This window comes from Amphiprion ocellaris, chromosome 4 (genome assembly GCF_022539595.1).
Source record: "Amphiprion ocellaris isolate individual 3 ecotype Okinawa chromosome 4, ASM2253959v1, whole genome shotgun sequence".
In the NCBI taxonomy this organism is placed as follows: domain Eukaryota; kingdom Metazoa; phylum Chordata; class Actinopteri; family Pomacentridae; genus Amphiprion; species Amphiprion ocellaris.
Window position 1 is genome coordinate 19,958,679 of NC_072769.1, and position 25,861 is coordinate 19,984,539.

At 37.4% G+C, this 25,861-nt stretch overlaps 1 protein-coding gene across 2 annotated transcripts; it reads left to right on the forward strand.

Annotated features, from left to right (window-relative positions):
• Window positions 1-904: 904 nt before the first annotated feature.
• aimp1a (aminoacyl tRNA synthetase complex interacting multifunctional protein 1a) lies at window positions 905-18,621 on the forward strand. 2 transcript variants are annotated; one of them, XM_023274013.3, is made up of 7 exons: window positions 905-1,060; window positions 5,397-5,527; window positions 6,329-6,442; window positions 10,640-10,801; window positions 12,278-12,486; window positions 16,149-16,317; window positions 18,323-18,621. In XM_023274013.3, coding segments are annotated over exons 1-7 (954 nt in total). In that variant the 5' UTR covers window positions 905-1,058; the 3' UTR covers window positions 18,490-18,621. The 2 variants fall into 2 exon arrangements, with proteins under 2 accessions (XP_023129781.2, XP_023129782.2); XM_023274014.3 differs by having other exon boundaries at window positions 1,001-1,150.
• Window positions 18,622-25,861: the final 7,240 nt, after the last annotated feature.

A 25,861-nucleotide genomic window follows, 5' to 3' on the forward strand; every position in this document is an offset into this window, starting at 1 on the left:
AATAATAATTGTAGATTCAATTCAGTGCATCATTTATAAATATCAATAATCAAAAGAATAAATGAATATGAACATAAAATGAAACAAAGAATAATAAACAAATAAAATTAAATGCTATCAATTACCGGTACAGGTTACATTATGATAATACCTCTGATAAGGTGCAAAACAGAAAATCATACCATACTAGGGCAAGCTGCAGCTCGGTTCTCCTATTAAGCAGCAGGGATATAAGGGCACTGATATAAGACAGGGAAAAAATGTAAAAGTGTTAAATTATTTAAAATTTTTGAGATTTAGGTATTGTTAAAGATGCAAATATGTTGGTGTTCAGGTTGTTCAGTCATCACTTTTTCAAGTTCTGCACTTTGTTATAAGAGACAGTTTTATCAAAAGTTATTTATTAATACATGTCAAAATATTTTTGAACCACACTGAATTTAGCTCAAAAACATTCATCGTGTCTTCTTATTAATACAGTAGTATTGAGTTCTTTTGTTCTTTTCTTGCATTCAAAAGTCATTACTTGATTCAGTCAACCGATAATGTTCTGAGCCGGTCTGGGCTAAAACTGCCAGGGCTGATTTTTTGCCCCAGTCCACCCCTGCTGAGATGTGACGGGAACAGCTGAGTGAACGTTGACCCATTACGTTATTTTTGTGCGACAAAGTTCTGAGGACAGTTTCGAATAACAAAACAATAGTTATGGAACTTAAATAAATAAGTGAAAATCAACGTCTTCAACAAAATATTTCTTGAAATGATTTTTTTCCTTTTTTGACGAGTTAGTTTCTTATCCTAAAAATTATATACAGGCAATTGCCGCTGACGTCCAAAAGTCGTCAACAGTGCTAGATCTATAGAACATGTGGCTAACGGACGTGAAGACACTGCTACTGCGCCTGCGTCCTCTCCGGATGTTGCTGCGATCTGACCGCTGGGTCCTAAATGAGCCTGTTTGTGGCTAACTGCTAGCTGCCCGTCAGCTAGCTGTTCTAACTGCAGCTGTCAAGCCCCCAGCTGTCCCTGAAACGTGTAGGGGTTGCTGCTCAGAGTCCATGTAAGTTTTTGAAATGAGTTAAGTTATATCTTACAGCTCAAACTAAGTGTTGCTTTATTACAATTGTAATTCATCAGAGACGTCCAACAGGCAAGTACTAGCATGTAGCATAGCAGTGCTTTCGGTGTTAGTTGAGAGACGTAGACGTGAACCGGTGTTTGTGCTGTCTTGTAGAAAAATGTGCAAATCGACAGCAGTCCGACTCCAGCTCTAAACATAACCCAGAATGGCTAAGTAGTAAATAGCTAGCACAAATGAAATAGCTAATAGCTGACTGATTAACCTGACGCAACGTTACCTCATGCTGAGTGCACTGTATTGAACCGTCCATTGCACAGCCCATCATTTGGTCTTTGTGTGAATGTCTAATTATATCTAATCTCAGTAATATTTGCTGCACTAATATGCAGTGGTGCAAAATAACTGAATACATATCCTGAAATATTATACCTAAATACAATTTGAGTATTTCCATGTTATGCTGCTCTGTTTCCACTCCTACCTAGCAGAGGGAAATATTGTACTACATTTGTCTGACAACTTTTGCACATTAGATTATTATCTAATGTGCAAAAGTTGTCAGACAAATGTAGTACAATATTAGCTTATTATAAGCTTCTAAAATGCAGCACACTGCTAAAGATTAAACCTTTTTGGCTTCTGATGTCTAATAAATAGCAGTGTGTATTCAGGATCACAATTCAGGTGTGACAGATTATGACAATGAGATAACAAGTTTTTAAAATACAACAAATTGTTACAGATTCAATCTTTTTGGCTTCTGACCTTACAAAAAGGTGTGTGCTATGTGGTTTATAGTTCAGATGTTGAGCTGTTAACAGTTACACTGAATTGTGAGTTTTCACTTCAAACTTCTCACGTGGTTTTATTTAAAAAAAATTTTTTCAAATGATTCACTATCTCACTAAAAATCAAAGATCAGAGAAAAACTGAAAACAGATTTGTGCATCAAAACATCGTTTTTTCTTCTTCTCATGTTAATCAGCTTAATACGTCTCAGATGTACACTACAATTAAAAAATTTGGGGTCACTTAGAAATGTCCTTATTTTTGAAAGAAAAGCAGCTTTTTTTCAATGAAGATGACGTTAAATTAATGAGAAATACAGTCTAGACATTGTAATGGAGCTGGAAACAGCTGATTTTAATGGAATATCTACATAGAGGTACAGAGGAACATTTCCATCAACCATCACTCCTGTGTTCTAATGCTACATTGTGTTAGCTAATGGTGTTGAAAGGCTAATTGATGATTAGAAAACCCTTGTGCAATTATGTTAGCACATGAATAAAAGTGAGAGTTTTCATGGAAAGCATGAAATTGTCTGGGTGACCCCAAACTTTTGAACTGTAGTATGTCTGTGTCTCTTTATGTAGACCTGTAAATTCTTACTGTGTCTTTATCTGTTTACACACTGGTATTGCAGTAATAATAATCTAATGATGTTGTCAATATATTAATTGCAATTTCTTGCAAGTACTTAAGTACTTTTCACTTAACTGGGATTTTTGTGTAGGATTTCCATATGTAATGAGGTGTTTTTACATTGGTGTGCTGGTATTTTTACTTGAGTAAAATATATGAATACTTCTTCCACCACTGCTAGTATGGCACCCAAAGATTATTCTACTTACTCACTGAGTTGTTAAGTATTTTTTGATAATATGTAACACTTAACCAAATAATAATGTCCTAAATTGAGTCATTTGTGTTGACTAAAGTCAAACCTCCGAAAGTTTACGCAGAATACTTACACAGTGGCATAAAATAGAATAAATCCAGCAAATCCTCACATTAAAAAAGCAAGTGATTAATGATTTATTATACTTAACCCTCAAAAATGGGTTGTTTAACTGGTGATTACCTGATTAAGGCATGCATTTAAAAATCACATTTTTTGTAACATTTTCATAACTTTATTGTCAATAACAGAAACACAAAAAATGTGTTGGCTATTTATTACATTTTTACAATCATTCATGGATGTCAGAAACTGACTTTTACACAGGAACACATTTTTGGCTACATGCAAAGTACAGCTGATATGTTTTTAACTCTTTATCATCTCACCAAGTATTTAAATCACCATCTTAATTAATAATGACAACAATTAATCAATTGAGCATAAGACATGGGGACATCGGTACTCTAGATAAGATAAGATAAGATAGTCCTTTATTACTCCCCATGTCAGGGGAAATTTCCAGTGTTACAGCTGCAAAAATCTTTCAGAGCAGCACTAACCATATGTACAGTAAAGATAATAAGTAACTGTAAAAGTGCTGAAAATGCTCTAGTGCTTTCACGTCATCTGTATTCTTGACAATGAATATTTTAACTAATTTTATCTGCATTAATTGCCAGTAGTTTACCCTTTTCAATGTTAATCATTGCTGGACTTTTTAAAAAATAGCTATTATTTCTAAGTGTTCAGCATGACGTAGTTTTATCCCTGTGAAAGTCAAGTATGAGAAAGATGACTGCATGTGTCTTGAAGACCGGTAAATCTGGTGCTACAGGCTAGACAGTACATGATTCCCTTTAAACTGAAAATGTGCAGGTCCTTCTAATGCCTTCAGGTGGTGCTGGCACACTGCACTCACTTTGCATTCATAGTGGTCTGGTAGGCAGCCAGGTAGGGAAATATCCAGTATATTTCTGCTGTGGGAATGAACCATGAAAAGAGAAAACACTTGTCTGCTGGTGGGTCTGCTCACACACCACCACCACCATACCAGAGAAAGCCAGACAGATTTGCATACTTCATTCAAACCACGTGTCGAGCTATTCAGTATTATCTTTGATATTTTAATTGGACAGTGAATGTAGACATAAAATGTCGATAGCAAGAAGGCATCTGCTAAAACATAAACTGCTAACTTGGTTGATTTATACAGTTGCAAAGATGAATCCAATATCCTGTAATTTCTATAGAGTGAAGTCCTGTAAATCAGGAGGGCTGAAAGCTGGTGAAAGCACGTCACTTTTTACATTGTTAACACATTTGGCTATTTCTGTCTAAAATCCACACCTGCAGTGTCTTTTTATGCTGCAGACCATATCTCAGCTTCAAGATTCATTTTCAGAGGTTATCCAAATGAGATCAGCCCTTTTTTATGGCTCTTGTTATTACTCCACCACTGGTCCTGTTTAAATCAATTCAATTTCTCAAAAAGCAATGCTTTGATCCTTGATTTTATCAACTCCAGCTCTTTTGTGTTTCCAATTTCCTCATCCCCCAACATTTTGTTTTCATCTTGGGCCAGCTGTTGTTTTCCAGTGCCTCCCTGTAATATGTGTAAGACGTTTTCTTCTCCATGCCTCAGCCTTGTAAAAATCCTTCTTTTCCTCTGTCTTCATGAAGTACTTTGCCAAGCTCAACATTATAAAGGAACATTACCCCAAATTCAAACTGGTATCCCACTAAGGTTAAATTGAGTGACATTTTATCACTCACTACTGTGGAAGACAGATAGAAAACATTCAAGATTTTGTGACGGTTTTGAACCCCAAAATGTTGCAGAAGATTTCCTCAGAATCAAGGTTTGCTCAACTGTTTTCTCATTTTTGTAAAAATCCAGCAGGTGTTTCTCTTTCTCTGCATGCCTTGTGGACACAAGTCAAATTATGTCAGTTTAGGCAACCAGCCAAAGTACAGCAGTCATGAAAATCTCATTAGTGCATGGTTTATACCTACTGAGAGTGCACGTTAAGGAAAACATATGAATACGATTGCTGTGTAATACACATTGCAGTCAGGCATTCACAGCACCTTATTTGTGGTTATGCAGCATTTAATAATGGAAACCTTCTCATGCTGCCACATCATATTATGAAGCATTACTCAAAAACAGCACAGTGTAATGCCCTATAGAGAAAACCTGCAACACATACCAACTTTGTGGAAATTACAGTGTTGGGCTTTTGTGAGGCTATCTCAGACTGTTTGACTTGACTCTGTGGTCATCTTGGAGGCTGTAGTTTGTGGTGAAGTTGTAGTGGAATGCAAACCTTGTAACTCAAACACGTCTTTGTATATGTCCAGTACGGTGCTTTGGAATGCCATCTGTTTCTACGTTGTTGGTGTCGGACGGTTTTAAGCAAGGAACAGGATGACTTCGCCGTACATAACAATTTAAAACAAATCAAATCAGACTAAACTTATGAAACCCAAAACACCTACTGAGGACTTAACATGTAGAATGTTTGATCTCGGAATGCAATAACTAGGGGCTAATATTTAGCCCTAATATCTACAAAAGCTTTGTGGAAGTTTGCTGAATTTCTTTTTTTTGTTGTTGTTGTTGTTGGTCAGGTTTTTAGCTCGCTCACTGGTCAAGATGTCAAGTCACAATCCTTTGTTGAGGCTGGAGCAGCGAGCAGCTGAGGCTGATCAGATCATCGAGTACCTCAAACAGCAAGTCCAGCTACTAAAGGACAAAGCCAGTAAGACATAAACACACACAAAGATGCTTGTTCTCAGCCAAATGAGGTGTATTTAGGTTTGTAGTACGGTTAGATTTTCAAATTAGTCTAGATAGGCAACATCTTTAGGAAATGAAGTCCTTAATAAATGCTGTACATGTGTTTTTTGAGTATTATCTGCTATTATTACAGCAAATAAGTAGTATTTAGAAATAATGCACTGCTTACTAGACCTCAGGGTAGATCTGATCATATACTACTGGTCAAAAGTTTAGGGTCACCCAGGCAATTCGTCGTTTTCCATGAAAACTCACACTTTTATTCATGTGCTACCATAATTGCACATGGGTTTTCTTATAATCAATTAGCCAATTAGCTAACACAATGTAGCATTAGAACACAGGAGTGATGGTTGCTGGAAATGTTCCTCTGTACCCCTATGTAGATATTCCATTAAAAATCAGCTGTTTCCAGCTAGAATAGTCATTTACCACATTAACAATGTCTACACTGTATTTCTGATTCATTTAATGTTATCTTCATTGAAAAAAAACAAAAAACGTTTCATTCAAATCTAAGGACATTTCTAAGTGACCCCAAACTTTTGAACGACAGTGTAAGTGTTGAGTGAAGGTTAGCAAAGCTTTTTTCCCCTCCTATTTCATAATTTTTTATTCCAATAAGTATTCAGTAGTCAACATATCTTAGTTGATACCACACTGTAGTTGCTCTGGGTTTTTTAAAAAAATGCTTTTGAATGTCTTACAGGAACCTGAAATTTAATTCTGTGCTGAGAAGTAACAAAAATTTGCCTTGTTACAGTTGTCCAGGCAAGTGTCAGAGAGGAGAAGAAACTGATGGTGGAGAATGCCAAATTGAAGAATGACATTGAGCAACTGAAAAAACAGCTGCTAGAGAAAGAAAAGAAGAGAGGAGGTATGTTAAGTTTTGTTCCCAGCAAGACTTCTATTATGGATTGAATGTTTGTTTGTCTTTAAAAAAGACCTTGATGTTGTTATCCTTTATATCCAGTTAAAGAAGCGGTTGTGTGTGCCTCATTTCTGAACATTTGATCTCAGTTGTTGTTCATTAGAGCCTTTGTTTGGTTTGTCCTATCAATGATACCATCTTGTGCATTCTCGCCTGAGCCCATTATAACCAGCTCTTTTTTGTTGTTGTCTTTGCCATAAGCAACCACAGCACTTCAAGAATCCCCATTAGGGTGATGGGGACAGCATGTGTGTCAGTTATTGTGCTTCTGACATACGTTGGCATTCAAGGGCAAATTGCTCACATCATTTAATGTTTTCCAGAAAGAAGATGCAGGAATGAAAGGGGGCTGGAAGAACTAAGTAATTTAACCTTGCTCCAAAAACTCAATATGTTTTGGAACGTTGAAGGAATGCATTCCAATACACCCAAGACAGTATTTTTTTTCCACATGTTGTATATGAAGTTTTTTTGAGGTTTCTCTTCAATGATTTTAAGGCGGCTTAAACAGCTTAATCAAAACATGGATAAATATGGACCTTTTTGAAAGAAATTTCTGTTGGCTTTTACTGATTTGTTACTAGATTAGAAAAGCAGACTAGTCAGTGTGACTTAACAAATGTCGAGGGGACAAAAAGCATTTTGGAGCTAAAAAGCAAAAACCAGTAATAACTGAAGCTCTTTATCAAGTGTGCTTTATTGTCATCTTACTGACATTTTACATCAAATCATATTGTGGGCCGAAGTTCCAACCCTTGTTAGCAGATAGTTATTCTTCACACATCCAGCAGATGCTAAGCCACGCTAGAACTGTCATTCCTCCCAGACGATCACACTGTCTCTACCGAGATCTCATCATGCCTTGCAGATATCTCGGCATGGATAAAAAAAACGACACCTTCAACTCAACTTCTCCGAGGCTGAGCTCCTTGTAATCCCAGCCAACCCCTCTATACAACAAGAAATCAACATCAAACTTGAATAAACCTAACTCAAACCCACAAAGTCTGCCAGAAACTTGGGTGTCATGATCGATGACCAACCAACCTTCAAGGCTCATGTAGCCTCTGTTGCTCGGTCGTGTCAATTCGTCCTGTACAACATCAGGAAGGTCAGACCTTTCCTGTCTGAACATGCAGCACAGCTCCTGGTCTAGGCTCTCGTATTATCACGCATCGACTACTACAACTCCTTACTGGCAGGCCTCCCCGCATGGACAGTCAAACCTCTGCAGATGATCCAGAATGCAGCGGCACGTCTGGTTTTCAACCAGCCAAAAACAGCACACGCCATCCTGCTGTTCAGATGGCTTCACTGGCTTCCAGGTTCTGCCCGCATAAAATTTAAAACTCTGACATTTGCATTCAAAACTAGAATGAAAACAGCTCCCTCCTACCTGATCTCTCTCATTTAGGTCTACACTCCCTCCCGCTCACTATACTCATCCAAAAAAAGGCTCCTAATACAACCATCACAACAGGTCTGGTCCATAGCTAGACTCTTCTCCTCTGTGGTTCCCCGGTGTTGGAACGAGTTACCAAACGTCTGCTAAATGAAATTGCAGAATTAGCAGTAATTTTTCGGAGTGTTTCCGATCACCTGATAAATGTAGGTTCAGTGTCAACTGTCCTTGGAGCTATGCTGTGATCAACGGCAACTCCCAATTAACTATCTGGCTCCTCCACTGCTAAATGTCCCACTGTAATCAGCAGCTAGTCACACATGCTTAGTCTGTTGGAGTAAATCGTCTCTATAGTGCTTCCGAAATGCACCGGACAGATGCTCTGTCCCTTTTTTTCCCCCCAAGTAAAGAAACAGAATATTCATGTCCCATATTCTATTTGAAATTTATACACATTTTTTAAGTGCTTGAAGAAATTATCAACAATCATAAAGTGTATGTCACGCAGTAGAGCCAATAAAACAGATTGAATGGTCAAAGTTGACATTTGAGTCGTATTGATTGATTCAAGATTACAAGAAAACACTCCATCTTAAAAGTTGCTGGTGACTTGAGAGCCTTTTTTTCATCCTCTCATTTATTATTCACTCTTGTGGTGATTGTTTTTATTTGTGAAACTTAGCAAAAACAGCCTGTCAAACGTGCATCCACAGTTCCTGCTTAGTTTAGCTATGTTTTTATTGCATAGCATGTTAAATGAATTTGACCTCTGCCTACACTGCAACTTTTCCTCAGAATGGGTATTTTGAGGGCATTTCCATTTACTTGGCTCAAGTAAATGGAATAATTTACAACACTATCTACTAATTACAACCTCCATGGTATTGTTTAAAGCTCTACTTGGCTAGATGCTAATATTCTCAACATAATGAAACTAATTATAAGTCTAACATTTGATTGTGTGGTCAGTTTTGATTGACTAATGTCTGTAAGTTTCCCACTGAAGGAATAGTGGTTAAATAACCTTTAATCATGATCACATTATTTTCATGGAAAAAACCTTTATTATATCATTTTTAATACACAAATATGAGTTTTCAGAGGTTTATCCAATACACAGGAGAATGTTAATAATTGTTTAACTAAAAATGACTGAATATTGAAGAGGGAGAAGAAAGGTCAGGGGCAAGAAAACCAAAGCAAGAGGTTGCAAAAGTGCTGAAAAATCTCAGCAGAGCCAAAGAGCTCCAGAGCTGAGCTGTAATCTTTGGTTTGTAGCTATGGGTTTTAAATGTCCTGATATACAAAATATGTTGGGTTTAGTTTTGGGAAAATGTACTGCTTAAGACAACAACAATTGTATTTCATGTACACTACCGTTCAAACATTCGGGGTCACTTAGCAAGGTCCTTATTTCTGAAAGAAAAGCAGTTTTGTTTCAATGAAGATAGCATTAAATGAGTCAGAAATACAGTCGAGACATTGTTAATGTGGTAAATTACTACTCTAGCTGGAAAAGGCTGATTTTTAATGGAATTTCTACAGAACTTGCTTTCCAAAAAATGTAATTAGCCACAGTTAACTCATGATTTAACAAGGGGGGCAATTTATCATATAGGGCCAGGTAGGTTTGGATAGCTTTTTTCCCTTGAAACCTTAAATCATCACTTAAAACTGCATTTTGTGTTTACGTGGGTTACCTATGTCTAATATTTACATTTGCTTGATGATCTTAAACATTAAAGTGGGGAAAATCTGCAAAAATATAAGAATTTGAGAAGGGGACAAATACTTTTTCACAACACCTTGCTTATGCACAGTGTTGTAAAAATACAGGGTACAGAGGAACATTTCCAGCAACCATCACTCCTGTGTTCTAATGCTACATTGTGTTAGCTAATGGTGTTGAAAGGCTAATTGATGATTAGAAAACCCTTGTGCAGTTATGTTAGCACATGAATAAAAGTGTGAGTTTTCATGGAAAACATGAAATTATCTGGGTGACCCCAAACTCTTCAACGGTAGAGTAATTATGCAGCCACTTGGAATTGAACATTTCACTTGCTGTATCATATGTACTATTGTCATTGAATGGAAAGAGTGTGTTTTAAATGTAAAAAACCTCGAGAGGAAACTTGATGGGAAGTTTGGGGAATTGGGAGTTTGGGAGGTTATTGCCTGTAATTCCAAGGTAAACCGGAAAGGTCCTGTTCTCAAGTCTGAACATAGAATTAAGGTAATTAAAAGCATTATGGTGATGGTGGTGTGCCTGCAGACCGATGTTTGTCAGACACAGGCAGTAGATTTTGTAGGGATTCAAACATCAGGCGCCTTAAATGAGGGGTTACTTCTTTCTACAGAGTTATATGAGGACATTGTTTCCAGCTTTATGGTTCCATTTCCATGTTTCCATCAACTTGGACACTGTGTCATTTTCCCATCTAAACTGTTTGCATCAGGAGAGCAGTCTGCCCACTGGGTGTGTAAATAAACCTCCATCTGTATCATTTCGTTGTATTATGTTGATGCAACCAGCTCTGTGTGCGTGAAAAGGGACAACTAAGAAGTCGTTTACCTCGTGTGTTTGAAATGTAAATTTTCTGTTTTGCAGCAGTGCTGCTACGCTCTTGTCTGTCTTTTCAGTTGGGATCCCAGGAGTGTGCACAGATGATATCAGTCAGATATTGTGTTTAATTTGCTATTTAACCATTACTGACAAACTGCATGTGTTCCCTCCTCAGTGCTGGATGTTGCAATGCCATTAAGTGCCACTAGTGTTGAGTGCAGTTCGAAGCCCGCTCCTCCCAAACCCTCTGGTCCAGCACCCTCAGCTTCCCCTGCTGCTGCTGTCCAGAGCCCCCCTCCCAAAGACGAGGGCAAAAAGAAGAAGCCAGAGAAAAAAGGTAAAGGCTAGAGAACAATGTATAGCACACTGTATGATCTGTTACGAATACAACAAAGTTTTTGCATCCATCACATCATTTCGTCATTTTCAGTTTGTTAGCAGAAATATACACTACCATTCAAAAGTTTGGGGTCATTAAGAAATGTCCTTAGTTTTGAATGAAACGTTTTTTGTTTTTTTTTTCAATGAAGATAACATTAAATGAATCAGAAATACAGTCTAGACATTGTTAATGTGGTAAATGACTATTCTAGCTGGAAACGGCTGATTTTTAATAGAATATCTACATAGGGGTACAGAGGAACATTTCCAGCAACCATCACTCCTGTGTTCTAATGCTACATTGTGTTAGCTAATGGTGTTGAAAGGCTGTTTGAGGATTAGAAAACCCTTGCCTCAGAATTTTAGTTAGTAAGCAATATATCACTTAAATCTGTTTTAGGAACATGCTATTTGGCTAATTAAATGGACTTTGGGAACACACAGGGAACAGCCAGCTCTGGATGTGTTGTTGAGGTTATGATCTAGAAAGAAGAAGCAAAAAGAGACAGAAAAATTGAGTGTCTGACATTTTTCAATGATTAAATATTGAATTCTGGTGTTACCTTGGGCTTCAGTGTAGCCGTAGTATGACCTTATCCAACAAGTTAGTCTACAAACACGTGGAACTTCAGTGGAGTTCTCGTTATGTTGTGTCGCTGTGCTGTCATCACAGCAGAGCAAAGATTACTTGGGGTGAGTTCAGATAATTAAAAACAAAGGCAGGGGTTTAAATTTCTATTCCTGAGAGCGTGTGGGCTCAGTGGAATGATTGAAGACTCCAATCCACTGGAATTAATGTGTGTAAGCAAACCAGGCGAGTGAAACCTACATTGTCTCCTGGGGGGAACCATCTGCTATTCCGCTATGTCACTGGATCACATGGCGCTCACCTTCGGCCAAAAGTGGGTAATGGTATTGTCATTTAGTCAAGGCACGTGCTCTACAATTCTGGGAAGAAATTAAAAAGTGTTTTTCTAAATTCTTGATTTACTTATGGCTCACATGATACGCATGCCACCCTGAGGCCCGTCGTTGATGTTTTCATTTATGGGAGGAAATTAAATCAGATTCCAGCTAGATGCCCAGTATTGTTTCATCCTAGATTTGTTTTCTGTCATAGTTCTCGGAAAGATAACAGTTGACTGAAATATTCTCTGTGACTTAAGAAAAGCAAACATTTCTGATAATATCATGCACATTTATTATAATAGCATGAAAACTGTCACAGATGCCCGTCTTCAGCGAACCTCACTCTTAACACACGATGACTAACTACTGTCTGGCTTTCTGTGCTAAAAATGCACAACATCCAACCATTTTGTTAAACTTTTATTCACTTTGACTCAGTTACAAACACTGAACTGTCACATTTTAAGGTAAAGTGTGTTTGTGTGCCCTGTTAGTATAACAGTTTCCCATGCTTTAATGCCAGGAGGGGAGAAAGCAGAGAAAAAGCAGGCAGCCCCTAGTCAAGAGGAGGCCAAGGTGGATGTGTCCCGTCTGGACCTGCGTATTGGACGTATAATCACAGCTGAGAAGCATCCAGATGCTGACAGTCTTTATGTGGAGCAAGTCGATGTGGGAGAAGCTTCTCCCAGAACAGTGGTCAGCGGACTTGTCAAGCACATACCTCTGGACCAGGTACAGTATTACTCTTTTTAGATGTGATTCACAGAGGTTTGGACAGAGGTTTGAAACTGATGAGATGACTAACTCTCAAGAGTGTCCCATAATACACGCTGAGATTCAGACTCATTTACTGATTTAGTTTGTATTAGGGCTGTACATATATAGTCCAGTACAGGGATATTGTACATATATAGTATAGTACAGGTGTATTGTACATATATAGTATAGTACAGGTGTATTGTACATATATAGTATAGTACAGGTATATTGAACATATATAGTATAATACAGGTGTATTGTACATATGTAGTATAGTACAGGTGTATTGTACATATATAGTATAGTACAGGTATATTGTACATATATAGTATAGTACAGGTATATTGTACATATATAGTATAGTACAGGTGTATTGTACATATATAGTATAGTACAGGTGTATTGAACATATATAGTATAATACAGGTGTATTGTACATATATAGTATAGTACAGGTGTATTGTACATATATAGTATAGTACAGGTGTATTGAACATATATAGTATAATACAGGTGTATTGTACATATATGGTATAATACAGGTGTATTGAACATATATAGTATAATACAGGTGTATTGTACATATATAGTATAATACAGGTGTATTGTACATATATAGTATAGTACAGGTGTATTGAACATATATAGTATAATACAGGTGTATTGTACATATATAGTATAGTACAGGTGTATTGTACATATATAGTATAGTACAGGTGTATTGTACATATATAGTATAGTACAGGTGTATTGTACATATATAGTATAATACAGGTGTATTGTACATATATAGTATAGTACAGGTGTATTGTACATATATAGTATAGTACAGGTGTATTGTACATATATAGTATAGTACAGGTGTATTGTACATATATAGTATAATACAGGTGTATTGTACATATATAGTATAGTACAGGTGTATTGTACATATATAGTATAGTACAGGTGTATTGAACATATATAGTATAGTACAGGTGTATTGTACATATATAGTATAGTACAGGTGTATTGTACATATATAGTATAGTACAGGTATATTGTACATATATAGTATAGTACAGGTGTATTGTACATATATAGTGTAGTACAGAGGTATTCGATAAAACTCAAAGCCATGGGAACCTCACATGTATTTAGTTGTTGATGCAGAAATTGCATAAATATGTTTTTATGTTTGGTTCGTTTAAACTGCTGCTACTGCAGCTGATAGAACACAACTAAGAAAACAGATCAGTTTATTATTATTTATTACAGAGAATATTCAATCAGTAACTTTAGCTTCACTTTGATTTGGTCACAAATTAAAGTGATTTCCTTCATTATGAGACAGTGTCAGACCTACATGCACTTCAATACAATATCATGTTTAGATGTATGAAGTTTGATAGTTTTGTTCAGTTGTCTGTTGTCAATAATCATCTGCATTGATCAGTAAAATAAATACATTAATGCATGTTTTCCAGTTTTCTATCAGCATTCCTGTCTTACATAATTTACAGTTGCAGCTTTTTACCATCATAATTTTTTATTTTACTCGTTCCCCATTAAAACAACCTGTTGACTGAAGCAACTGAACACCATCGGTTCATTTTGTGCAGAAAACGAGTCAAATGAAGCATTAAACTCCCTTTTTTGTGTGGACGAATTTGAAGCAGAAAGTCTGAGTTAACAAAGAAAGTTGAAAACCACCTTCATCCTGTTAACTCTGACTGAGGTTTTAGTTTTTGTCGACTCACATAAAGAAAGTCTGACTGTTAAACTGCCTTCATAGTTCAGCCTCTGATCTGCTAAACGCCATAAACACTAGAAAAGCTGTGCCGGTTAAAATCAAAGTGTCCTGTCAAATTTAAAATCCCCTTCTAATTGATTGATTATAGGCCCGCATAGGATAAAGTCTGGGTCCAGACTAGTTAGTGATCTGGGGTCTAGTATGTAGTGGTTTAAGCGAACCCTCGATTCAGAGAATTTTGCCTTTTTTTTAGTAATCAAATTACTTGAGGAACTGTTTCAGCCCTAGTTGTTATTTATTTTATTTTTTAAAAATATGTTAAAAGTCTTTGTTGAAAACCAGTCTCTGTGTAGTTGTCACATAGTTATGATCCAGTGTGGAAGTCACTGAACATCTCATCAGGCCTCAAGTTGCAAGCTTATTGATGACTAAAATACCAGCCTGTAAACTGGCTTGCTGGAGTGTTTTGAGTGAAGTAGATGTACAATTCAGTAATAGTTAGGTTTTCACATTAGCTTAATGGTTCCCCACACAGATTTTATTTGAGAGTTGTTTTCAGAATCAAAAGCAGTGGTGAACACTGTATTTTAATGTTTAACTAGGACATTCATAAGAATTTGTTAGTCCAATTAAAGTGATTTGTTAGATAACTACTCAACATTTTATGATTGTGATTGAAGAACTCCATAGAACATTAGTGTTTATGTTAAACTCACAGAAATGTATGATTTTTTTCTAAAGCAGTGTAATTAGTATGTTTTGTTTGATATAAATGGAAAGCATCATTCACTTTTACAGTCATCAGCATTTCAGTTTGTTTCCTGACATTTCTCAGCCAGAGTCCCCTGGTGTATGAGTTGCATTTTACTGTATGTAGACATTGTATATCATTTAAATGGAAGCCTGCCAAAATCATGTGTAACAAACACTGCTTAGCTTAGTCAAAAAAGCATTTATATGCGGGATATTTAATGCACACAGACAAATATTAAACATTAGCTTTTTCAAATGGTCTGTGGTGCTGCATTGACGTTAAGTAGCACAGATTTATTTATTGCAGTTGGAAGGGCTAAACAACTGCTGCTCTTTATGTCTCTGTGTCAGTCTGTTACTCACAGAGGCAATAAATGTAAAATCAGATTCTATTTGACCTTCTTGTTAACCATCTTATTTATATGAATGATAATCTAACCTCCTGCCAAGCAAGCAGGAGTAATAAATAAGTATCTGAGATATATAAGTGCTTTTACGCTTTTGAGTATAAATGTGTATAAATAGTAGGTGCTACCCAGAAATACAAGTCAGACAAAGTGTAACTATAAAATAGTGAGGATAAGAGGCTATTGTATAATGAAGTATTGCACAACAGTCTGTTGTAAAACGTTCACATGCTCTCACCAGTTTGCCAAAACTGCCTACAGATGAAAAACTACCACTAAAACCCTGTCAAAGCAATATGAGTAATTTTAAATTTATGTAGCAATTTCTTCAAAGATGTAGGCAGGATTATTTTCTGAGTTCTGGTTTACATCATAGCATGAAATGCAGAATTTTTCTCAGCTTTTGCAGAAACTGCCTTTTGTCCTCCTTTTAAATTTTGGTAAACCACAGAGGTCTCTGGGCTCAAAAGTCTAATGTTTTCCTGTTTGCTCACTTTGGTTTATGAAATGAGGCAAGCAAACCATAAACCCCCGGACACAGTAACTTTAAAATTGATATATTGTAATTGGCATTATTGTTGCTGATGGATTATGAAATTCTCTGTCCTCTCCCCAGATAGACCACATCTGTAAGAAGGTGTTTTTTTTTTACTTGAATTAGCTGGGTGTTACTTGTTTTTCTTCTCTGTTGTCAAGAGAGTATGAGTCACAAAACTGTATTCAATCTCGTGTCCCCCATACAGATGCAGAACCGCATGGCAGTCCTGATGTGTAACCTGAAGCCAGCCAAGATGAGAGGGGTGGTGTCCCAGGCCATGGTCATGTGTGCCAGCTCTCCAGACAAGGTTGAAATCCTCGACCCTCCAAGTGGAGCAGTACCAGGGGACAGAGTTACTTTCCAGGGCTTCCCAGGTACCAGATTACTATCGTTTACCCATCAAAAACATTGATTATTGGGATGTGGAAAATACTGCATGCTACCAAACAAACCAAATGGAAATAGAGGCGGTTTTTTTCACCACTTAATGACTGTCAGAGATCGTCATTGACTTTAGCCTGAGAAAGTTTCCCACTGTAATATCCACAAAATACCTCTGTCTTTAGTTAATGAAGGGTGTCGTTAAACCTTTTCACTGGCAAAAACAACATGGCAATTTCATTCTTCTAAAGACACCAATCACGATGCATTTTCAGACCCCACTGCAAGTGCTTATTTAGAGGACTCCTCGGTTCTGTTTGGTGATGGCTAAATGGTCTGTGACTGCTGATTTGGCAGACTAATCAACACTTATTGCTAGGAATGCAACCTAATTTTGTTTTATCATCAGTTGGAAAGATAAGTGTCCTAATTGTTCTGTTCAGTTCAACCAATATAGATGAGTTTGAACAAAAAAGAACATGTGAACCTTATTTTCTACCTACTAACGTCTCAGCTAGACCATAATAGAGCCAAGTCCCTTTCCTGTGAGGTATTCCAAACAGAAACTTTAATGAATGTGGCCTAAATAAAAACAGCACCAACAGGCAACTGGATTTGTAAAAGTTTGTAAAGCTGAATATGAGAAGAGAATTAGTCGTGTTTTCACATATCCTACTGAGAACAATAACCATATAGGGAGTTTCCTTTAAAAGAATAAAGTGAAGAGGAGGATATAATGAAGGTGGATCTGTGGTCCGTGCACCCACAGCCCAGCTGCATCCGCTGAGGCTTTCATCCCTGCACTACACATGTCCCACCCATTGCAAAAGCTGTTTGATTCCTTCAGCAATAACATTTTTATGAATACTACATTACAAAAATTTATATTCTAACTGTCCTCTGAAAAAGAGAACAAAAGGAGCAAAGAAAAGAGCAAAGATGGGATTGACTGTTGCCATGTCTTGTTGGGTGTTTTATACTGTTTTCCAACAATATGTTAAAAATTGAAGCTGTTGAAAAGTACATTGGAAATAGGGGGTTAAAGAAGTTCTTGTGTCCTTCCTAACTGCACTCTTTTCCCACCAGAGCCCTATAATGCAGATTCAATTACAGCCAATCCACCACTGGTGTGAGTACATGGTTGTAATTGCTCACATTTCCCCTCAGCTAATGGGGCCCAGTACTTCTGCTTGAACTTAAGAATGTGCGCAAGTTGCTCATCAAAACCTCTTTCACGCTTCTGATCAAAACTGATTGTTGCCACTCTTGGGTTGTAAACCGGCAGAAATCACAGCTTTGGGAAATGAAACACATTTGTTTCCTCATACCCCAAGATGGTCGTGTCGAGCGGAAAAAGTCAACAGCAGACAGAAGCCAGGCCAGCGTTGGCTATAAATTTTCACAAAGGCCAAGCAACATCAAAAACAAAGCCGTCATGTAATGAGAACCTCACCTAATTGTTTTCCTTGGATGCATATTTTGATTCTGAGAAATTCAGTTAAGATGTTTTGAGTTAGAACAAATGGCAGTTTTTAAAAGGCGATGCACTACCATGACAGAAATGCGAACCGTTCACAATTCATGTGGAAGAAGTAAAACTAGAATTGCTGTAATAAATCATGAATATAATTGTTGGTCATTTCCTTACAATTTGTATTGGCCATGAAAGGTCCATGCAGGAGCATTTAAAATCATCAATGAGCAAATGCATGAATATATTAAAAGTGTGTTTGGGCGCCCAGGAAGCTCAACTGGTTGAGCAGGCGACCCATGAACAGGGGCTCTAGTCCCCAACGCATCACGGCCCTCTGCTGCAGGTCTTCCCCCTATTCTTCTCTCTACTAACCTATCCAAACATGCCAAAAAAATAACTTTAAAAACCAAAAAAAAAGTACATTTGAGTCGGTTATGCAAGGACGTGGCATATCACACTCAGGTCATGATTCTCACAGCTGGCCTTTGTGATGGATTAGCTTCTGATGTATGTTTTAAATGCAGGCGAACCCGACAAAGAGCTGAACCCCAAAAAGAAGGTGTGGGAGCAGGTTCAGCCAGACCTGCGCACGGACGGCCAGTGTGTTGCAACCTACAAGGGAGCGGCCTTTGAAGTCGCCGGCAAGGGAGTGTGCAAAGCCCAAACCATGAGCAACAGTGGAATCAAATAAAATAACAGAGCTGCTTGAAATAGCTCAGTGTTTACTTGGCAATCATCTCCTGCAATGACCATGATGGAGCTGAGAAACGAGATGCATGGAAGTAAATGCTTTGAAGATGTTCAATAAAGGGTTTTAGAAATAGTATGTCCTTTTTTTTTTCATCCTAATAATCAGTCCTATCACTGTGAGCTTCTTTTCGACCTCTAAACTCGACTCAGTCATGCTCTATAAAGTGTAATCAATACAGTTGTGTGTTTATGCTTTAATTCCCCAACTTTGCATCTTCTCCTGAGGCACGTTAGCCTGATTGTGCTTTGATTTGGGGTTATAACTCTGAAGAACAGACCAAACTGCACTTTAGCCGGTTTATAATTCAACTAGTCTTGGGCATTTTAATTGAGCTGGAGAGGAAATGGGGACGTTATACTCCAGAGCCCAACAAAAACATATCAGGTTTTCAGGCTTATTGCAGAAGCTATTTAGCTGGGTCTCAGCCCTGGCACACTAATCTCCTGGTCCACTGTCATTATCTCCGTCTGGATGTAGTGATGTTGGTGCCGTGTGTTTTGTTTATTGTCCTCCTGAAAGAAAACATCCACCTTCATCCGGAAACATCGGTCTGCATCAAAGAAATGGAGAGCTGTGCACCAGAGCCTCTGTTGTTACATCAACGGTTTTTAAAGCACAAACATTTGTCATGTGTCAGAACAGAACGCAGCACAGAGTCCTATTTTCAAGTACACCAAAAAGTTTGCAGTTGTGTTCACGCATTTTCCTCGATTTGTTTTGCTTTGAGGTTCCTAAGTGTAATGGAGGGGCAGAAAAACACCTATTTATCATCCTAAACTTTTGCATGACAGTAATTTTTTTTCGATGGAGCTATATTTTTGCAACAAATCATCAAATGACAATGAGACCAAGTGAAAGGTGTTTCTCACCTCACAGTGAGCCTGTAAAGAGTAATTACATAAATCTGCAGCTTTATAATGATTATCAGCTCATCATTTAGCCAGAAAACAATCTAAGTTTCTTTTATTTGGCAGGGACAGTGTTCATTGTTCACAAGAACAAACTCAGAAAAAAATAGCCTTGAGACTAATTGTCATCTGTTTTCCCTGAAAAGTTTTTATGAAGGAACCCTAAAAGGAAATAAAATTTATGATAGTGCAGAGTTGAAATTTACACAAAAAAACTCAAATTTCAATCTAAATTAAATTGATAACAAATTCCGAGCCAAATTCAGAACTGGTGGAGTTCAAACACCAGTCATCCTCAGGCCAGAAGTCTTCACTCTCCTTTGTATTACCAGTAGAATAAAAGGATCCATCCATTATCTATACACCGCTTAATCCTTATTAGCATCACAGGAAGGCTGGGAGTCTATCCCAGCTGATTCAGGGTGAATACAGAGGACACCCTGGACAGGTCACCAGTCTATCACAGCACTACACATAGAGACAATCACACTTAAATCCACACCTATGAACAATTCAGTCACCAATTAACCTCAGCAAAAAACTCTGTTTTTGCGCTGTGAGAGGAAGCCAGAGTACCCAGAAAAAACCCATGCACACACAGAACATGCAAACTCCATGCAGAAAATCCCAGTCCAGGACACGAACCAGGGATCTTCTAGCTGCAAGGCAACAGTGCTATCTGTAGGACTCTGCTGCTATTTATTCCTGTTGCCAATTTGACCAGGTTTCCCAAAAGTCCATGTACAGCCTCTCTATCAACCAGCTGCAGCTGGTTTCAGATTGAGAACATGGATTTTTCTTGCAGCAGTAACACCTGCCTGATAACCTATTAGACACTGTCCAGTGGTGTTTGTGTGCTTTTGAATGAAATTACCTGTCACACTCCAAATACTTGTACATCTCAAGAAAAAAAAAATGTTTAGAGATCCTCACTGAGAAAAACCTCTCATTTGGGTTTAGATGAAATAGACAGCTTATCTAAGCGAGCCGTGCTAAACAGTCTCCTCACCTAAACCACAGTGTTCCTTTTGGGTTTTGTGAAACCACAAGGAGTGTTGCAATCTGAGTGGAGGCTCTCTCTGTGAATCCTCAAGTTAGACATTTGCACATTTTAATGGGAACTGATGTATTGTGTTACCTATTTATATTAATATGTATAATATCTTTTATTTCTTATCCATATCTGTGTATTGGCATTTCCTAGATTATTACTCAGCCAAGGAACAGCGGAGTTATGTGACAACTGGCGTACATTTGTCCGTCTCTTTGTCAGCAACATTACTCAAAAATGGACCATCGGATTTGGATGAAATTTTCAGAGGTCAGAAATGACACAAGGTCCAAGGGATTAGATTTTGGCAGTGATGCGGCTTATAATTTGGATCCGTGAATTTGTTAAAGATTTCTCTATCGTTGAGAGATAGCGGCACAGCGTCACTGTAACTATGACAACAAGTAAACACTACGTCAGCTGCCTGCTGACGATCACATGATTGCAATCCTACTACAAATCCACCGCCGCGGAGTTATCAGGACTTATCCGTCGGAAATGATACAAGGAACAACTGATTAAATTGTGGGGGTGTTTCTGAGTCTCATCAATTCCCGCCACCCACTACATATTTAGATCACGTGATTCGGTATCCGTACATAACGTACACATGCATAACACATGCCTGTGCTCAGCGCAAGGTCATTTTGTTTGTGGGTACATCTATATTAAATGTCCACATTCTATTGTGCCGTGATTTCTGCCAGAAATATTTTCAAGATTTCATGCATCGGAAATAATACAACAACTGAGCAGCCTTGGTGGAGTACTGCGCTCTCTGAGTGCTTTTCTTGTTCTTTCTGTGGACACATGCAACCAGATGTTGGGGAAGAATTTCAATGCCATAAGTACTCATCTTACGCATTGCAAATGCTCTGTGAAAAGCCATGCATCAAACCAACACCTTTGCACCTGCGCTGTCCATGCTGCAACTCTTCTCTGTACTCTAAAGATGCAGTAGAACTCCATTTCTTTATTTCCACTTCATTCTTTATCCTCCAAGTCCTGTCCTCCACTTGACCTGAGCAAAGAAAAATAGTTCTCTTCTAGCAGCCCTTCATGGAGGTGGACACATACAAATGCAACACCTTTAGACATGACTTAATATGAAGAGAAGGAAACTGGAAAACCCCAAGCAACTCTTTGATGCGATGGAGCTTAACTCACCCATAAAAGCAGGATTTAGTGTCCTGGTAACTATGACTAAAAGGCAAATTTGACATTATTTTTCTCTAAATGTTGGGTTCTAATCTCCACCAGCCGCAACATCATGAAAAAGCAGAATCATGAGGAATATATTTCTCATTTCTGACGCCAAGCATTCATTCCTGCAGCGGGACGTCAAAGTCAAACTATGACAGGTCTTTAAAGAGGAATGCAAACCTCCGGGATGAAAGTCATGTCTCATATTGGCGAGTATGATTTGCATTTATGGCGAGATCCAAATGAATGTGTATCAAGAAATTGTGTTTCTTGATGACTTCAAGATCCTTTGGATGTGTGGTGGACCCTGTCAAATTGATAAATGTGTTATTGTTTTTTGTTGCCCCCCCCACCCCACCCCAACCTTATTTTCAAAGTGATATATTAACTGTTGATCCATTTCACTGCGTTTGTTGTTCAGCAGTAAAATCCCCCCAAGCTGACTGGAACTATTGGATCAACAGTGGCCTCATGTCTCTAGTATATGCAACACTTTAACAAGTTTCTTTTATTTTAAATTGTACAGTAGTTTTGTACTGCTTTGTTTGAACTTTCCACACAGTCTGTGCTCTTTGAACGTATGTGTGGCTTTTAGGGTAAGTAACATTTAAATATTCACCTTACAAACACAGTTACCACACATCACCATACAGTATTATGCAAAGAGAAGTCTTTATTTTGATTCTATACTTAGCTGATCTTTGCTTAGACACAGAAATCTAGTGAATGGCCCAACCTGCTCATTTGTTTTAACATCACTACTGTTTTAACCGCTCTTTTTTTCTTGTGTTTTTTTTTTTTTTTTTTTGACCAGAAAAGTCAAGCTTTTTTTCTGTACATCCATAAGAAAAATCTTCTCCATCCATGTAGTTTGGCAGAAGTTTTTATTTGGTCTACGTCTACAAGTGATAATGATGTCATGAACTGTTGTCGGTTCCAAACCAGCGTAAATATCTTCCAAGCCAAATGTTTTTACTACGACGGTTGCACTGCTGGAAATAAGTGGCAAGTACAGTAAATTTGTGGGTAGTAGAACTAAAACAATGGGCAAGTACTGGTTGAAAGGCCAAGAAGAGCTGCAGGCTTACACATTTCTATGAAATCATTACTGTGGAAACCCTCTTTGCTGTTACACCTTACATTTTTTTTTTAATTTAATACCTGCTAGTGAAGCTTTATGTGATCAGATTGTGTATTTCTTATGGAGCCTTCAGTGCCTTATGTGAGTATAAGAGTCATTCCAGAATTGGACGACATTTGGGATTCAAATCTTTTGAAAAATGCACCTTCTCTTTTACAGTTTTCTGCTCCATATTCATCAATAATAGGTAATAAACTATCAAAGGCTTGATTGGCTCAGCTTACACATGAATGGTAGTATTTTTATTCCATGTTTTATTTGTTGTTTGCTAACCCTACTCTAATCACAGTAACAGGGTTGCTAATCCATGCTAATGTTAGCTTTTTCTCAGGAGTAGAAGCTAGATATTTAGCTAGATGTTACTGCTGACCAAGAGGACAAACTGACTGATGGAAAAAAGTAAAAAGAATTTGTCTGATCCTGATAATATGCATAACAGGGTTGCATGAGGTAGAGTGAGACATTCAATCAAGGCTGACAATGTTATGAAAATATGAAAAATAGAAGAGAGGACATAGCTTACCTACCTACCAGTTCTTTTGGAAAACTGATGATGTTAATTCCAGCATTTCATGTGATTCACTGTTTCCTTCTTCTTCTTCTACCAGCCAAAAAGGTTATGCTAACAGGGTTGTTGTGGGACACACAATCTATGTATAGTAATTAGTATTTAAAATATTATGTTGCTTAAAAAAATGTTCCTACAGTTACAAGAGACATCAATGAAAAAATAATACCAAAAAAGTAAATTTAAATTTAATTTTAACTGTTTTATTTGAGATTTAATTTGGTCATCAGGGGGGTGGGACAAGAGAAAAATGGCATTTTAGGGGGAACTCCAGACTTATTTGGTGTTTTAAAAAACATTTTCAAATATTCTTTTCTCCTAGTTTTTTTTTTTTTTTAAGATTTGGTCTCAGGACAAGTAATTTTACACAACAACTGCATGTCCTCCAATTCTGGAATGACCCAAATATTCTGCATCAGCCCTTATATTTTCATCTCTCGGCCACACCAAAACCCAAAACTCACTAAACAAGCACCAAGTGGTTTCATTCAATTTATCGCTTGTAATCAATTCATTTTTTTTTAAACAATAACAGCCCTAAAAATGTTGCTTGTAAATGAAAGTATTTGCAAATAAACTCTACGGTGATAGACAGTAGAGCTTAATAGCCTGAAAATCCCTCCACACTGCTTCATGGAGAACGTAGTTGTTACACAATAGCAAATTAAATGCGAATAATCAGGATTTGGATCAGATCAAGCAAACAACCTACAAATTCAAATAATCAACAGCTTTGTTTCAATAATGGCAGTCGATGGGCAGAAACATGTTTTGGGTGGAAAATGCTGTTGTGAGAACTGAGGGAAACTCAAGCCTCCGTGGACATATTTTGGCTGTAGTTGAAAGAGCAGCTCGTGCATGCTCCTCAGTGTGCGGTTCCACGCTTCACTAGTGTTCACAATGAGCAAAATTATCCGAGCTTCTCTTTCAACTGCAGGAAATCTATTATCCGTACGATGGGCCCCGCTGGACATTTTAAAGCACTGGTTACATACATGGCAACATTTCTGTGAGCGAAGCGAATATTTTCGTACAAGTCTGGAGAACCAAGAGAATTTCAGTGGTGTTATTAGTGGAAGAAAAAGTCTTGCCACTGCTGAATTGCTGTGACTTCCCTATCTTAAGACCTTAATTCATCAGGCAACTCCGGGAATCACAGGATTTGTATTTTCTGGGGGAGTAATTCCAAAGGAAACAGCTGTAGGTTATCCCCAGTTTGGGTTATGTTGTCTGACAGGTTCAGCTGAAAGGAGGAAACCTAGGCCACAGCCAAGTGATGAAAAGCAAAAGGAAAATATTAATGGTAAAAACAACACAATACATCATAACAGTGTAAAAACGGGGTAAAGGAAATATGGCTCAATAAGTAAAGAAAGATAAAAGTAAGCAAAGCATAAGAAATAATGTTTAATTTGTTCTTAAATCACACAATCTTCCTCAGCCAAGCAGTTTCTAAATTAAAAATATAGATGTTAAAGTGGTGTGATTGAGATGATAACATCATGTAAACCCAAAAGGTCCATTTAGTGGCTCTTGGAGATTTTTAACTGGACCTCACAGTCTTCGTTTAGCACTTAAAGATGTTTTTACATAACTATAGTTTTACACTTGGCTTTGATACGTTTGATAAACTGCTACCATCAAGAATAAATACCAAAGAAACACAGTCATTTCTACACAGTAGGTGAAGTGAAGAAATGTTCAGATCTTCTCCTGAAGCCAAAGGTCTAAATCATCTTACTTTATTGAAAGATGGAAAGCACGAGAACCAAAACTAAAATGTATTAGTGTACAATGTGGGTGTGTTTTGGAATAATCAAGAAAAATGTATATTCATTTTGAATGGAGCATTAATCTTCAATGTATGCATTTAAATTTAATAACATTATATGCTGCTGGGTAACCAATAAAGTCTCATCTTATCTATCAATCATTCATTCTTAATTCAACATAATCTAGTCATTGGGTAAATTTTGCAAAACTACTCATCATCTACAAATTAACTCATAAATGAAGTCATCAGAAGTAGAAAATCCAGTTTTCCTTGTAGTTGACTAGATATATTTAATACTAATACTCAAGTACATCAAAATTGTCCTTGTACTGTCTTGTTTTTTTCAATGTAAATAGAGTTACTTGCCATCACGTTATACAATAGAAAAAAGCTATAATTGTGCAGTAGCTCAATATATTCAGTGTAGAATTCTTCATGTAAAAAATATATGTACAACTGGTGAACAGAGCCACACTAGCAACACAAATGGCACCGGTATTGATACAACATTTTAATATATCATGTGAGGTCTGATGTTAAATATCACACGTGTTTTGTTTTCCGATCTTCTCAGCTAATAGATAAACGTTATTTTATCTTGGTGTATCCATCTTTTGTGAATACATTTGTGCTGAAAAACTGATTGACTTGAAACAATGATAAGATT